We start from the raw sequence: 15,196 nt of genomic DNA, 5'->3' as shown, positions 1-15,196 counted from the left end.
TCAGTTTACAGCAGTGCAGAATCACACCCACTACCTTTGGCTGGGACTGGCTGGTTTTAAATTGACTTAAATATTCTGTGTGTTGTGTTCCTTCCTGTCCACTGCAGCTTTCTGTGGGCAGTATTTTCAACAAGAAAGGGTCCTCCTGCTTTAGGCACACAGGCCACACCCCACAATTAATCAACAAGAACAATTACACTAATAAACTGCTTTCAACTTTTTGATTTACTACTCAATCCTGCTGCTGTGATTATAGTCCATGTCAGTGGGGTCCAGGGCATTCCAGGTAGCAGGGAGATTCTGTTAAGCCATAGTTTCTTTGTTCACAACATCTGAGATCCTGTGAATCCCTGCTAGGAGCAATCACCTTTCATGGGGCACGTCCCAGGAAAGAGATGTTTGATTTTGCAGATTTACATCTTTGGCCAAACTGCGAGACTGCCCAGTTCATTGAGCGGTCCTGGAACATAACTTTCGGAATTCACAAATGTGGTCTGATTTAGACCAAAGTAAAATTTGAAAAAGCCCTGCTTTTTAGTCATCTGTACCCCCAGTGCTTTCCTTTTTAGAAGGTTATGTGCATAAATCCCAGGAAAGAACTGTGTAGCACAGAGAGAGTACTAGTTTGTATTTGTATTTAGCAGAAATAAAGAATATGGTACTTAATGGGAGAGGGAGTGTCTTATCAGCTTAGCTCAGTAGGGTCTCACATGGCACAGTTTGAATATGAACATTGCTACAGGGACTGAAAACTATCCTGGTGATTTTTGGACATTATGTTACAAACAGCAGAATTCCAGTAAAGGCTTGCAGATCCCTAGAATTGCCTAGCATGTCAAATGAAGATCCAGAGTATACAGGTACACTGGAGGTCACAAGTGACAGGAGCCTTTGGTTACTGGAGCCTGATTCTTGCACAGAATGTGAATTGCTGGCAAGTCTGTGCCTGGGGATGTTGGTGTGAGCCAGTTTTGGCAAACACAAGCGAAGAAAGTGAAATGGGACAAGGATTCCTAGAGAAGTTAACTAAAAGAAAGACTTTGAGGGGCTAGAGTGTGTCCAGAGAAGGGCAATGAAGCTGGTGAAGCATCTAGAGAGTAAATCCTATGAAGGGCCAGTTAGGGACTTGGGAGTGTCTGAGCCTGGAGAAAAAGAGGCTCTGACAGACCTTATTGCTCTCTACCACTACCTGAAAGGAAGTTGCAGTGAGGTGGAGATGAGTTTCTACATCCAGGTGCTAAGCGACAGGACAAAAGAAAATGGCCGCAAGATGCAACAGGGGAGGTTTAGATTTGAGTTTTAGAAAAATTTCTTCACCGAAAAAGTTGTCAAGTACTGGAACAACCTTCCCAGGAAAGAGGTCGAGCCACCGTCCTTGAAGGTATTTAAAAGATGTGCAAATGTTGTGGTGCTTAGAGATATGGTTTAGTGGTGGAGTTGGCAGTGCTGGGTTTATGATTGATGACCTTAAAGATCTTTTCCAACCTAAACGATTCTATGAGCTGAAAATACAATGAGTTTGAGGCTGATAAAATGCGGATGAGTGATTTTGAGACAGAATTATGAGGTAACAGGTGTCAGGGGCTATCTGGATGTGAAACAGAGTAAGAGCTTGCAATAATATCCAAAAATGAGCCTGTGAACTCTGCACTGCAGTGGGTTAGTGACTGGAAACTGTTGGTCCACCCCTGCGGCTGTGACCACGCGTCACATGCAGTTGTAGGCTTGCAGATAACAGAAGTATGCCAACAGTTTGGCAAGATTTCAGAGAACAGGACAGGGGGAAGGGGTTCCCTTTCGAGCTCAGGACTCTCAGGCTCCTGTCCATGTCACTCTTGGCACCTTCTCTGAGTTTGGGGCCTGAGGACCTTAAAAGGATTGAACTAAATTCTTCCTTCAGCTATTTCTAGACACAGAGGAGCAGGTTAGCAGCAGTGAACTCTCAGCAGCTGAGAGAATGGCATAGAAACTCAGCCCAAACTATTTTGCATAAGAATGCAGTAAATTAACAAGGTGAGAAGTATCCTACTGTTTGTATTTTTGGAAAACAGTAAGGGTGATCCCAGTAAGCATGAGAAAAAGTAGGGGGAAATGGAATGACATAAGTCAAGATAATTAGAAAACAAATCCTGCTAGAATGCAGAATAATAAGTCCCAGGAGTCCTGTTATTGAAGTACTTTAAAATAGAAAGAGAAGAAAATGAGCAATCCCACACTGACAGAGAATAGGGAACTGTGAATCTTCATCTTTTGATTTCTACATAAAAATCCTGAGAATGAGTTCTTTATTCAAAGATTTTGCCACAACTATTCTAATCCTACAATAGATTTTTTTTTCCTTTTTGCTTGGCTATAAAAACAGAAGGACTTGTCCTCATGGTTCTAAGTCCAAATTCAAATAAAGTTTCTTGGGTTTCTGTGAGGTGGGGTGAGGTCTCCCTTTTCTAGGAAAAAAAGGGAAAGTTGTCCTTAACCTTTCACTATTTTCCACCCCTCTCCTCCCACCTGTGTGCAGGATCTGGATATTTAAGCTAGATATTTATTTGGAATGTTTGTCTGCACAATGTTAGGAATAAATCCATGAGCTTTGGCAGTCATATGAACTCAGCATTCTTCTCTAATGAGAAATCACGTAATCATTTATAGTCTGAACTGCATCTGTCATTTAAATTTGTTTGTAGTACTTCTTACCACAAACACACTCATCCTGCATATGATTATATTGATTCACAAAAATAATACTCTCATTAATTTGTTTTCAGTATAGGAACAATGGATTCCTCAAGCCCTCAAAGCAACTCTTAAAAATGTTTGAACTTTTAAAGTGAAATATAACAACTCATAAAGAGAAGGCAGTATATGAGTCACCATTCACAAAGAATTTAATGCAGTGACTTTGAGCAGTGATCAGTATTCATGATCGCAAATTAAAAAAAGTTGTTAAACAGATAAATTTGCTCAGGAACACTAATAACTTTTTAAATTATTATGCAATGAATAAAAAACCACATTTTAGTCGGAATTGTATCTGGCTTAGACTGTGGGAAATAGAAAATCAGATCCAAACTGTTTCAGAATGTTTTGTGAAGGTTTATGCTAAAGCCTGTCTTCTGAATAGCCCAAGCAACATGCAAACATATGGTTCGAAAATATCTTTTTAAACAACTTCTCACAGATTACAGCAATATTCTAATTTATTTTCCCATCTTCTTTGCACTCTTTTATTAACTCATATATTCTCTTACACTATTTATAGCAGTAAACAATTTATAACAGAGATTTTTTTGTTTTAATGTTTGAAGTTTTGCACGGATAATAATGTCTCATAAGTAGATGGACTGAAAAATCCCATCTTGCTGAATGAGCCTGTATCTAGCAGCCATTAGCTGGGACATACACAAACAGGAATATCAACTGGTGGTTTTGTCATGTGATCTCTTCCACTGCACATACAAATATAGAACATGACCATAAAAAGTAACAGAACATGCTCTCTGCAAAGTAATTTATTGCAGTTGATGCTAGATTGGTATGCCAGCTGGAATTACCTTCCTGGCTCCTACTATTTTCACATATACAGATAATAAAGGCTGTGCAGATTCAACAGATTCCAAATGGAAAAAATAACATTTTTAACAAGAAGCAAAACCCCACAAAAGCAACTTGACTGTTTGAAAATGTTTGCTAGTGACTCAAAGCACAAATTAAAGAGCAAAATGAATTATACGACTTCACCATTTTCATAGAGAGAAAAAAAATACCACTTTTTGATGATATATGTTTCTCTCTTTGCTGAGCACAAAAATATCCAAGGGTTATTACAGATATAGGAGCTCTCTTTTTGTTTGAATTCCTTATTCATTAGTTTGTAAGCTGCAAGAGCTGAGCTAATTTATTTTTCCAGCACATTTTCCCCTCCCTCTTTTTTTTTTTTTTTAAAGGCACCATGTATGACATCCCAACCTGACAGGAACTCAGTAAATCCCCTCAGTCTCCACACCGCTGTCTCTGAATGTCTACAAAGCTACTATGCCATAATCGCAACTCGCTGGCTCATTCACAGCTTTACATTATAAAGCAAACAGTCTAGACAGCTGAATGACAGAATTACTCTCTTTTCTCTTGCATTTATAGATATGCTGTCATCTTCATTTGCTTTTCTCTACTCTGTGCATTCTGATACACTAATGATCAGCTTTCCTGTTTGGATTCCACACTGACTCCATGGCTCTAGGCTATAAATACAACCAGAGCCGAGATGACATCACAGCAATAAGGTCCCGGGGGAGCAGGGGCAGGACGCCTATTTCTTTCCTTCTCCTGGGTTAACTGGTGATTACCAGCTTTTTCAAAATGCTTAACCAATATGACTTTATAATAGAAAGATTTTTCCTCATTGTGATGGAGATATAAAAAGCCTAATGCCTGGAACTATCACTCTCTGCAGTGGTAAAAAAATACTCAATTTGTACAGAATAGGCAGCCTTCAATTACTTTCACATCGGTCCACAGTATAATTGAGCATGTCTGCGCAAAAAATATATGCAAAAAAGAGAAAAAAGAGTGGACAAGAGTGTGTGTTTTGATGTCTATAAAAATGTGTAGCTAACAGTCTTTAAAAAAACTTAAGTAATTAAACTGGGTTTGCTCTCACTGATAAAAAGAAACTTTAGTCTGTAATATTCCTGGTATTTTAACTTTGGAATGATGTGTACACACATATCATGTGGCAGTTCCTCTGTGCTAAAGGACAGTTAAATGATAAAAGTGTACTTTCTTGCCTTCAACAAGATGCAGAAATCTATGCGAGCCTGATAATGTACAATTAAGACATATGGATGGCCGGCTCTGGTGATGTTTATGACAAGACTTTTATTATTCATTGCTTTTCTTAATGCTTCTGTAACCATCATTCTAGATTGCTGGAGAATCTCTTTAAATCTCTACTCTTTCTTTGTTGTTTGTTTTTTAAGCACGTTTTGTTGACATTTTAAAATAAAAATTTCTAAACTTTACAGTTGAAAAATCTCAAACTTGATTTCTGACTTGAGGTCAGAAAGTTGTAAGGGTAGGAGTAGGGAAAAGCCATTGCCATTCTCATTGGAAAAGCACAGAAAATCCTACTGATAGCACATCAGCACAGGAGGCCAAACCACGACCCACAGCTTATTCTTGTACCAGAGCTGGGACAATCCCAACACTTCAGAACATTGCATTACAGGCCATCAGAAACTTGTCACTGGGGAATATTTTACCTATGAACATGTAGAATTTTGTGGGCCACTGGGTGCAATTGTATTCACAGCCAGTATAAATGACTGCTTGAGGCCTGTACCAATGGGAATTTTGCCTGTTCTGTGTGAGCCATGACCCACTTTTACTCACTGAGATCAGGGACAGCTGGAAAAACAACTGATCCCTTCTTGCTTATAACTCTGAAGTCTACCCTTGAATATCTACGGGTTTTTTTTTTTCTTCTCCCTAAGTACGCTTGCCATTAAAACATAGTGATTAGAAAAAACTAGTTTTGTCTCTAAGAACAATAGTGACAGCAAAACTTAAAAAAATGGATTTTAATGCACTTTGGAACAAGGAACTAGTGGAAAAATGCAGAACTGAAGGCCATGATGAGATTGTGCAAGGGAAGACTTCATTCTCTGGATACTCCAAGGAGGAAGGTTCAAGGGTGGTCCCGCAGAAGAGCTAACTGATTGCTATTCCCAGGAATGATAAAGTGCTATTGGCACTGAGCCTTCTGGAAACTACAAATGAGATTCATAACAACTCCACAGCTTCCCTGAGCTTTCTAGTGAGGGGAGAATTTAAACAGTTGCCACTGAAACAAGTATATAAATCCACTCGATCTTGACAAAATGCTTTCCCTTCCTCCCAGAATTGGGCTAACCTGAACCTCAGTTTGGGGAATACTGAGTATATGGGCTAATATTGGTTTTTCTCTCACTGGCTTATACCCTGACTTCAATGTCTACCACGTAGCATCCCTGGGCGGCTGGCAAATAGCCATTCTATTCCATGGCATTTCCAGCTTCCAGAGAAAGCCTGATCCCACTTACAAATGTAAAGTGGACACTCCTTTGCTTTCTTCAATGATCTTATATTCATCGGTACAGAAAAGGTTCTTAACCCCAGACCATGGCTTTCTGATTAATACAGCACCATGCTTATCAAAGTCAAAGCAAGCCCCCACGTGCACTGTATAAATAAAGGAACAAACAAAGCAAATGCAGGATCAATAACATATGGCAACACAGACTTTTTTATACACTGCCTCTTGAAGCTTCAGGTCACTTTCCTTACCTCTTGAGGCTCTTGACATTGAGATGCTAACAGCAAGAAAGATCTCTGCGCTTGGAAAGCAGCACGTACCATCTCTGCCTGTAACAAAAGGAGGAATATAAATTAAACCTTAGCCTGTAACCTCCAATGCCTCTTTGTGGCAGCTGAAAGTCAAGTGTGACAGCTCAAATCTTCCCTGCTGCTTCTCATCTAAATCACAGCAACACTGACTGGAAGAAATGTATTAAAGTACTAGCTTTGATATATATATATATATTTTTTTTTTACACTTAAGGTTATATTCCCAATCTTCTTCAGACAGGAAATAAAATGAGTTGATAAGCAGGGTTTTAGTTATAATTCCTACTTTTAGTCACAGGAGGCTTAATTTTAACACTTCTGAGTACGTCTAGGCATTTTAATGGTGATGCTTATACCCAAGTGCATAGCAAGCACTTATTACCACTGGGAACAGCAATCTGCAAGCTTTGTGTTGAACTGCAGCTTAGGCTGTGGTGATGTTCAGGATGAGTTGAGCTTCACACAGTTGCTGAGGGGCTATGCTGTAATTCATTCCTTGCCCATGATCTGTGGGCACACTTGATGGCCATGAGAGATGGTGGTTGAAGTCTTTGGGCAGTTTTCCACTCACAGAACTCTAGCATTTGGGTTAAAGCTGCACCCGACAGTATGCTTTCGTGTCACCACCTTGGATGGGTGATAAATCTCTACACTCATGGGTGTTTACTAATGTTGAAATTTCTGGTCTTTTTAGTTTATTTGAACCCTATACATTTTCTGCACATTCTTATTGATATGCACTGATTTCAATGAGTATTCCAGTATCACCTCTACCTCATCCAGGTGGAAGAGTAGTAACTAGGAAAAAGCATACTGGTATAGAAAAGAATTATACATAACTAGAATATATTGCCAAATACAAATTAAGCCAAACCAAATGCTGTTAAGTTAACCTAATATGAATAGGTACATTTATAATCACTTTGAAAAAACTCCAAGGAAAAACAGCATGCACTTCCCCACCCTTTCACAATCTAAAAGAAAACAAGGTAATTATATATACAGACCCATGTGGATGCAACTTAAAATACATAAAAGTCAGGAAATTTGATGTTGTAGCAAAGTAAAACAGCTAAATTGTGTTTATTCATCTTAAAATGTGATGGCATGAATAAAACATAATCTGTTAGGATGAAAGTCACTGCAAGGAAGATGGTAAAAGAGACCCAGCTTGGACAGTAATTGGGGAGAAAGGGATAATATGGTCTGACAGGCTGAGATTTGGAAAGGTATAATCATCTCTATAAATAGATAAAGAAATAAATAATAAGGGAAACCTAAATTTTCCAGCCAGAGACATAAATACCATCAATAATAGCAAGGTTTAGATATTCTTAGACATTTCAGATGACTTTTTTTGGTACAGAAATTCATAAAACAACAACGTGTGGGTTATTTTAAGTTTAGAGGTGGTTTTGTGTGTGTGAGGAGAACCTTGTAAAACAGCTGAGAAAAAACTGATATTCCTGAGGAGGAAGCGATTATGAATGAATTCAGTGCTTCTTAGATTGCAGGGTGGATAAAAATAAATCGTAACTAAGGCTTGGCATAAGGCAAACTTTTAGAAAATAGAAAAATCAATGAAAGAAGATGATTGGTATGAGGAACTTAATGATTTGGATGCAGGAAAAGATGGATTACATTGAGAATGGAAATAATCTGTGTGCACTAGGCAGAAGAGAGAAATTGTAGGAAAGGGTTAGAGTCTGTAAATGAACAAATAATGAAAGCAGTATAATAAGAATAGGTACAAAACCCTCACAGAATGAGAGAAGGCCTGGATTATCAAGCAGAACTTCTTTTCAGGCACTGTAACACATACAGCGAAGGAGTGATGGATAAAGGCTTTTTTGAACTGCACCTTGCATGGGAAAGTAAAACAAAGACCTTTTTTTTAGTTACTGGAACAATAAACAAAGCAATGAAGTGAAGCCCTGACACTGCTCTGAAGGGCAAGGTTGGTATGTCTACATTATTTTTGATGTATAGATTATCTGTTGCTGAATAACATGCTCTTCCCAGTTTCAAGGAAGTCAATGTACATAAAGATATTGAAAGGGTAGCTAAGAAGAATGATGGCAAATCAATTGGAATTACATTATTTGAAAGGGAGGTCAAATATCCACAGCTCAGTGACAGAATTATTGGGTCTACATTATCTTTTTTCCAGAGTACTGAAGACACTGGCAGATAGAAGCACAAGTAGAAAAGATTTTATTAGATATTATTTGGAGATAGTAGTACATGTCAGAAATATGCAATGATGTATTGGGCAAATATGCCCAAGAAGAGGGAGGGAAGTTAAGTCAAGTGATATCATGACTGTTAGCTTGACTTCAGCACCATGAACATTTAAACCAGCTTTGAAACAAGTGATTAAAACACATGAAAAGGAAAACCAGCAGAAATTAAAACGGGATTACCTATGGTTGAAATCATTATTTCTTAAACAAGGATAATGTGGCAGATCTAGTATATCTGGGTCTCATATAAAATGCTTATTGTGGGTCTTCATGGGAAACTCCCACTTTGAGTGGAAATTAGTATTGACACAAATTAGTATTAAAATTCTTCAGTTGGATAAGAAGCTTGAAAAGCAGAGGCAATAATAAGGTATATTACAGATGGTGTTACTTGAGAGGAGGAAAGTTGCTAGTTGTGTTTCTCAGGGATTATTTTTAGGAGCAATCAATATGTTTCTTCATGTCATAAGAGCAAGAATTAGGTGCACACTCATAACATCTTTGGGCAACCCAAGGTTAGGAGGTTTTAACACAGTCAAGGAGGACTCACTCATCACTTACGAAGAGTAAGACAATTTTGCAGGCACAGATAATATGAATTGGATAAAATTTAGCAATCCTCCCTGGCGCCTCTTTAAAACAATGCATAGTTCTCAGTGTAAATATGGAACTAATTAAATAGAAATGCTGAAGACTGGAAAATACAAGTATAAAAGCCAGGAAGGTGCCTTTGTGAAAAGAAAGTATGCAGTTCTACAGAGGATGTGGCAAAGTAATTTTAGTAGATCTACAGAAGTGTTAGTATCATTAGAAAGAATCTCCTCTGGAATTCTGTGCACGGAATTAACAGTCACATCTGTTAAAAAAAAGATGAGCTTAAATCAGAGTTGATGATGAGACAAGCTACTTGGATTTTTAAAGCAATGACTATCTGTCACACAAAGATAAAATTTAAGTTTCACTTATTTTTCTTAGCAAGAAAGTGGCTGAGGAATATGACAATTCTTTCTCATAGACAATAAAATAGTAGAGAATGAAGAAAATGGTAGTGTCAGCACATAATCACAGGTCTGAAAACTGTGCCATGAGTAAATGTGGTCTCAAATGTATAAGATTTCCAGCAATGCAAAAAGTGAATTCAGAAGGGATCTTTCCAATTCCTCCTAAGTGGCAGCATTATTTTAAGACAGAGCTTTAAATGCTGATCAAACAGATCATAAACATAAGAGTCCTTAGCTACAGAAAGTTAAGATTGTTTATTGAGTTCTTGAACACATACTGAGCTGTAATATCAATGAGTTTTAAAAAAATGTGTCTGGAACTTTGTCTACACTGCATTAAATACACATTTATGGGATCCCTGTGGTCACTATAGAGGCTGAAGAGGATTTTTTTCTCCACTCTGAGTACAAAGTAACAACTGGTTTCTTGTGTCATTGTTCATTTCTTTTTGATGAAGCACTGGAATTTGGTCAGAGCTGGAGACAGACCATTGGATGATACACACTGATGTTCCTAAAAGAATGACATTCTTTGACTATACCTCATATGTGTGTGAAAACTATTGTCGGATGTGGAATCAGGATTCACTTCTCCTCCAGAACTGTATTACTTCTCCTAGTGCAGAGTGTGGCCAAGGCCACTTTCTCAAAATGTCTGGGAACTGTCTTTAAGAAATCTGGTGCTACTGAGTGCACACAAGCTATAGGTAACACTCTTTTGAGTTACCTGTGCTACATTTAAATGGTGGCTTCTTGCATTTTTTATTATCCAAAATTTATTACAAGATGTTTGAAACATTGAGTTATCAGTAGACTATATATTGATTGCAAGGCTTGTGCTATGTGCCCAAAATTTATCCACTCCCAAAAGCCTTTAACTGTGTAGGGATCAGAGCAGCCAGATCTCTCACCTCTGAATGGAAATCTTAATAAAACGATCATGCTAACACAGTATTTGCATTTTACAAGTAGAATTTTGTAAGAATTCTGCCACAGTGACTTCCTTCTTTCTGCAACAGCATCAAAAACAGCTTTCAGAGTTTTATTGCTTCTGAGCATGCCGTACTTCTTTCCCTGCATCCCTTCAAAGCAACAGAAGAGCTTCTTCTCATTAAGACTGCATTAGTTCAGTCTATCAGCGTTCCACTTCTTTCTTGTAGTCTTTCAAATGCGACACTTCATTGCTACCTCCTTGTGCTTAGCAGCCAGGCTGTGTAACTAAGCAGGCAGCACTATAGTTTTGGAGGGAGGTGGGTGACTCTTTCATGAGACCCTCCCCAAAACCAGTGAAGACTAGTAAGTGAGACCACACCAAAGGGGATCTTTTTCAACACCTTGTGTGGCACAGAAAAAAGACTGCTACAGAACAAATCAGCTGAAACTCTTTTAGTGATATTCAATTATAGTAATGAAGCTTGAGTGTCAAAAATAGGAATGGTGACTAAATTTATCAGAGTAGAGTACACCACCAACTTGTACCCATCTATCTGCAGACAAAAATGGACATGTTCTGGAGCAACAGAAAATTGACATCTAAGAACTTGGGGGTAATCCTTTTGGCATGCCTGGGATTACACACAGACACATCAATCACCAGACAGATTCCTCAGATGAGGTGAATATTTTGATGGAAGCAAATTCCTCAAAGCATTTCCTACTCTGCTTTTAGCAATTTGTTCTAGAGGCTGGAGGAGATGGCTGCGACTTTGGACCTAAATTCCAGGACCATGTGACTTTCCATGCACCACCCTAATTTCCCCACTGGTAAATTGTGGAATAATGCATCTTAATCCTTCACCTCAAGTCTGTTTAACAGCTGACTCAGGTGACCCATATGGCTGGAAGAGCTGAAGTTTGACATGTGTGCCATGACAGGCCAGTTCCACGCTGTGGAAACCTGTGGCTGACTACAGTCAGTGATCTCTCTGTCACCACTTCAGTAACAGCACGGACTGGTCTCTTCTCAGTTAAGCCTGCAGAGGTTAATGGAGGAATCATATGTATTTAGAAATAATATTTTAAATAGCAACTGGTTTAACCTTCTCTGTCATAACATAATGCCAACTTCTGATATTTGTCAGAAGCCACTGCTTGAAAAATTGCTGGAGGCTCTGTGAGGGGTGTCTAATGAAAACAACGCTGCTGACCCATTTGAAGAAGCATGAGTACAAATTCCACTCAAACTTGCACTGCTCCAAACTGAGTAGATGCAGATGCACTGGACCTGAAGCTTAAATTTCCAGTTTGCTTTGGTGAGGTTCAGTTCTCCAGAGCACATGTGGGTTCAGGATCTGCCTCTCTCATTTCAAATGTTCTGTTCAATCTAAGTTACCTTCACTCTGGTATCCAAGTACCAATAAAGATAAATATTATTTATGTGCCAAGAAAGCTACAAGAACAAACAGGCACATGCACTCAGATCTCAAGTTAAACATAAATTCCCTACCTGGAAAAAAAAAACAAAAAACAACTAAATAGAAATAAGAGAAACAAACATAAGATTTCCCAATGAAATTCAAGTCAAGAAAATTACCCTACTGATCTTACAATATTGAATTTGTCAAATGTTATTGTATTTAATATCGTATTTCCTCAAAATCATAGCATTTAAAATCACAGTGTAAATATCAGAATCTACTGGACTTCTATTGTTGGAGAATATTAAATATCTGCTTATACATACATGCTAACATTAACAGAGATAATTAGCAAATCAAAATACAGTTCTAGATAGTAAATAGGACTCAAGTAAAAAATGGGATTTAGTGATCCTGAGTTCAAAATGTAGTTTCTGCAGAAATAATTACAGGTCCTTTGTATCTACCAAAAGACACAATGACTGACTGTGTCTTTTCTTTCAGCAAATGAAAACTACAGATGGAGCTTCACTGACCCTAGCCTTTCTCTAAGAGAGACAGCACTACCAGAGTTTGTCTTTTACATTTTGCTTTCAAAAGCCTTTTCAAAGTGAAGTGGTGAAGTGGCTGCTGGCTTGAAGGGAGAGGAAAGAAATGGAAAAAGAACAGAGTTTAAGTTAAGATGGGGCTGCTATAGAAACCATCCAGGCTAGCAAAACAGACAGTATTTATTTTGAACAGCTAATTGGCTGATAAGGATTTTTAAAAACTGGACCAAGCCTTAAAGAGTTACTGGCAGTTCTCCAAACAGAACACTTTTTACTCTGGAAAATGAAAAGTAAAAAAAAACCAAGAACAACAAAAAACCTTTCTCTCAGTGGTCTATGCAGAAAACAGGGTTGAAATTCAAGTCAAAATTGAAGTCAGTGGGAGATTTGCCATTGGTTTTCACAGAACCAGACACCACCTGAGATACTTTCTTTTCTACTTTCAGACAGATACATTGCCTACCACCAATTAGCTGTCCCCTATACTGAGTTTTTTTGGTGGTTTTCAGCCTTTATGGCTATGTCTATATTAGGGAATTTTTGTCAAAATTTCTCAGCACTGTTACTACCTGTACAGTACCAATCAGTGCTATCAATTGTATTGGTGCTGGTCTCTCTGGATGTTTGTTTCTAACACTGTATTAAACACTGCATCATGTAACTGTGCACAGTATTATTTGTTTCAGAGTAGCATCCATATCTCTATTCACTTACTTTAATTTTTAGTCACAGCTTCACTGTGACTTAAACCGCTCTTACTTCTGGTGGAGTCCAAACCATACCATTCTTTAAGATCTCTCAATGCTAATTAATGATGTAAGATGGATAGAATCATTAGGGGTAGACTGTTGCTGCCATTTTATTTCTCCATTTGAAACATGAACTGTACAGATGAACTGGAGGAAAGGGATATCTAAAAGCACAACAGTTGTTTTTACATTAATTTCAATATTATTGCCTTGGGTAAAGAATATACATATTCTGCACTGTTTGCACCACTAAAGTTTGCCACAGTGTTCCAAAATTTCCTCTAAACTGTCTCAGTTTTGAATGACATGTGGTAATTTTCTGATTGATTTCAAGGGACTGTTAAGTTTAAAACATAACTAATACTACTTAAATGTCAGCTTTGTTAATTAATTAATTATTAATATTAGTAGCAGAAACAGTCAATTATTTTGTTCATCTGTCACTGCTTCAAATGGATATAAATATTTTGCTTTAGGGCCACTGCAGCTACTTATTACTGGCAAGTGAAGCAATAGGATATCACATGCTCCAAAAACATCTCAAATAACCTTCGCCACGCATAAGAGAGGAAGAGCAAGGCCAGACCAAAGCTACTGACTAGCTGATGCTCTCCTAAAGCTCAGGCTGTGTTGTCATATATGCATATACATAACAGGAATTCTATACTATCATCTCTTTATCACAAAAGTTTCATACCTTTTTGGTGTTTTCTGGTGAGCAGCTCCTCCAAGCACACCCTTTCATCTCTTACCAGGTAACCAACTAACTCCTATTCCCTTCCTACTTCAGGGTGTGTGCTCTTAACAAACCAACCCACTCTTTTATAGCTCCTGTTGTTCTATTAGTTACAGCTGTGGCCTCTTGAAGTTAGGCCTTCTCCTCATTTTTGATAATTGGCCCAGCTGCAACTCCTTAGGGGTAAGATTGCTTTCTATACCATCTCCATTGTATCGCCCACAATTCCCCCTTTTTTCTTTAATTACGGAGTTGCAGCATTTCTAGAAAGCCATGTTCAAGTAAATTAACATTATGACACATTCATAGATTTCATTTAGAACTAATAGTTATACAAATGTTCAGACAACATATTATAATACAAATATATATTTCTAAGTGTTGGTTCAGTTTTGCAGCTTTTCTCAGCTTACAAAGTATTTATCTTCAAAATCTTTTATATTCATGCTTAACAAACATCAATAGCTGCAACTGATATGTTTCACTAATCAATAAACACATTGTACTGAATAACAGAACTATTCATTTTCCAGTTCTTTACAGTTGCTTTAGTAAATTTTCCTCTTCTTCTTTCAGTTTTGTTACTTCTCCTCATGCAGTTTTCTACTCAGATCACCATGAGATCACATTGATTGATACTTAAGTCTTTCTTCCCAAATGCACAGGGTCATATAGTTTAGTATTTAAGTCCTTTTTTCCCAAATCCATGGGGTCATGTAGTTTAGTATTCTGCTCAGCCAACTGCTGAGCAGGCGAAGTACACACACAGGTTTAATATAGTCTTTTGGCGATAAATACCGAGGAACAGTCTTAGCCTGCCGTTTGATTCTCACGATGGCAAACCCTGGGGGAACCTCCACAGGAACTGCAGCAGACTCCTCAGGGGGAGATACATCGACAGGCTCAACCTCATCTTCCTCCTGTTCCTCTACCTCAGTTTCTTGCTCTAATTCTGTTCCTCCAATTCTTCCCCTCTATCTTGTTCTACTTTCCACTCCTTATCACTTCCCATAGTCCCTTCTCAACCTTTTTCCATGCCTGGGCACTAAAGACAGTGTCAGCATCAGCTTCAAAGTTCTGTGACTTACACCATATCAGTAAACTATGAAGAGCATAATCAGAAGCTTCAACATTTTTCCTTTTCATCCACATGGACAAAACAGTCTTTTCCTCATTTGATAAAT

The 15,196-nt window shown here is 38.0% G+C and overlaps 1 protein-coding gene across 2 annotated transcripts in view; it reads right to left on the bottom strand.

Annotated features, from left to right (window-relative positions):
• Positions 1-15,196, bottom strand: part of CAP2 (cyclase associated actin cytoskeleton regulatory protein 2) — a 71,830-nt gene that overhangs the window by 30,926 nt on the left and 25,708 nt on the right. For both annotated transcript variants that reach the window (XM_038127029.1, XM_038127028.1), the window contains one exon: positions 6,319-6,396. In XM_038127029.1, coding sequence (XP_037982957.1) covers positions 6,319-6,396 — 78 coding nt within the window. The remainder of the gene's footprint in view (positions 1-6,318; positions 6,397-15,196) is intronic.

This window comes from Motacilla alba, chromosome 2 (assembly GCF_015832195.1).
Source record: "Motacilla alba alba isolate MOTALB_02 chromosome 2, Motacilla_alba_V1.0_pri, whole genome shotgun sequence".
Taxonomy (NCBI): domain Eukaryota; kingdom Metazoa; phylum Chordata; class Aves; order Passeriformes; family Motacillidae; genus Motacilla; species Motacilla alba.
This window is presented reverse-complemented; position numbering and strand designations above follow the sequence as displayed.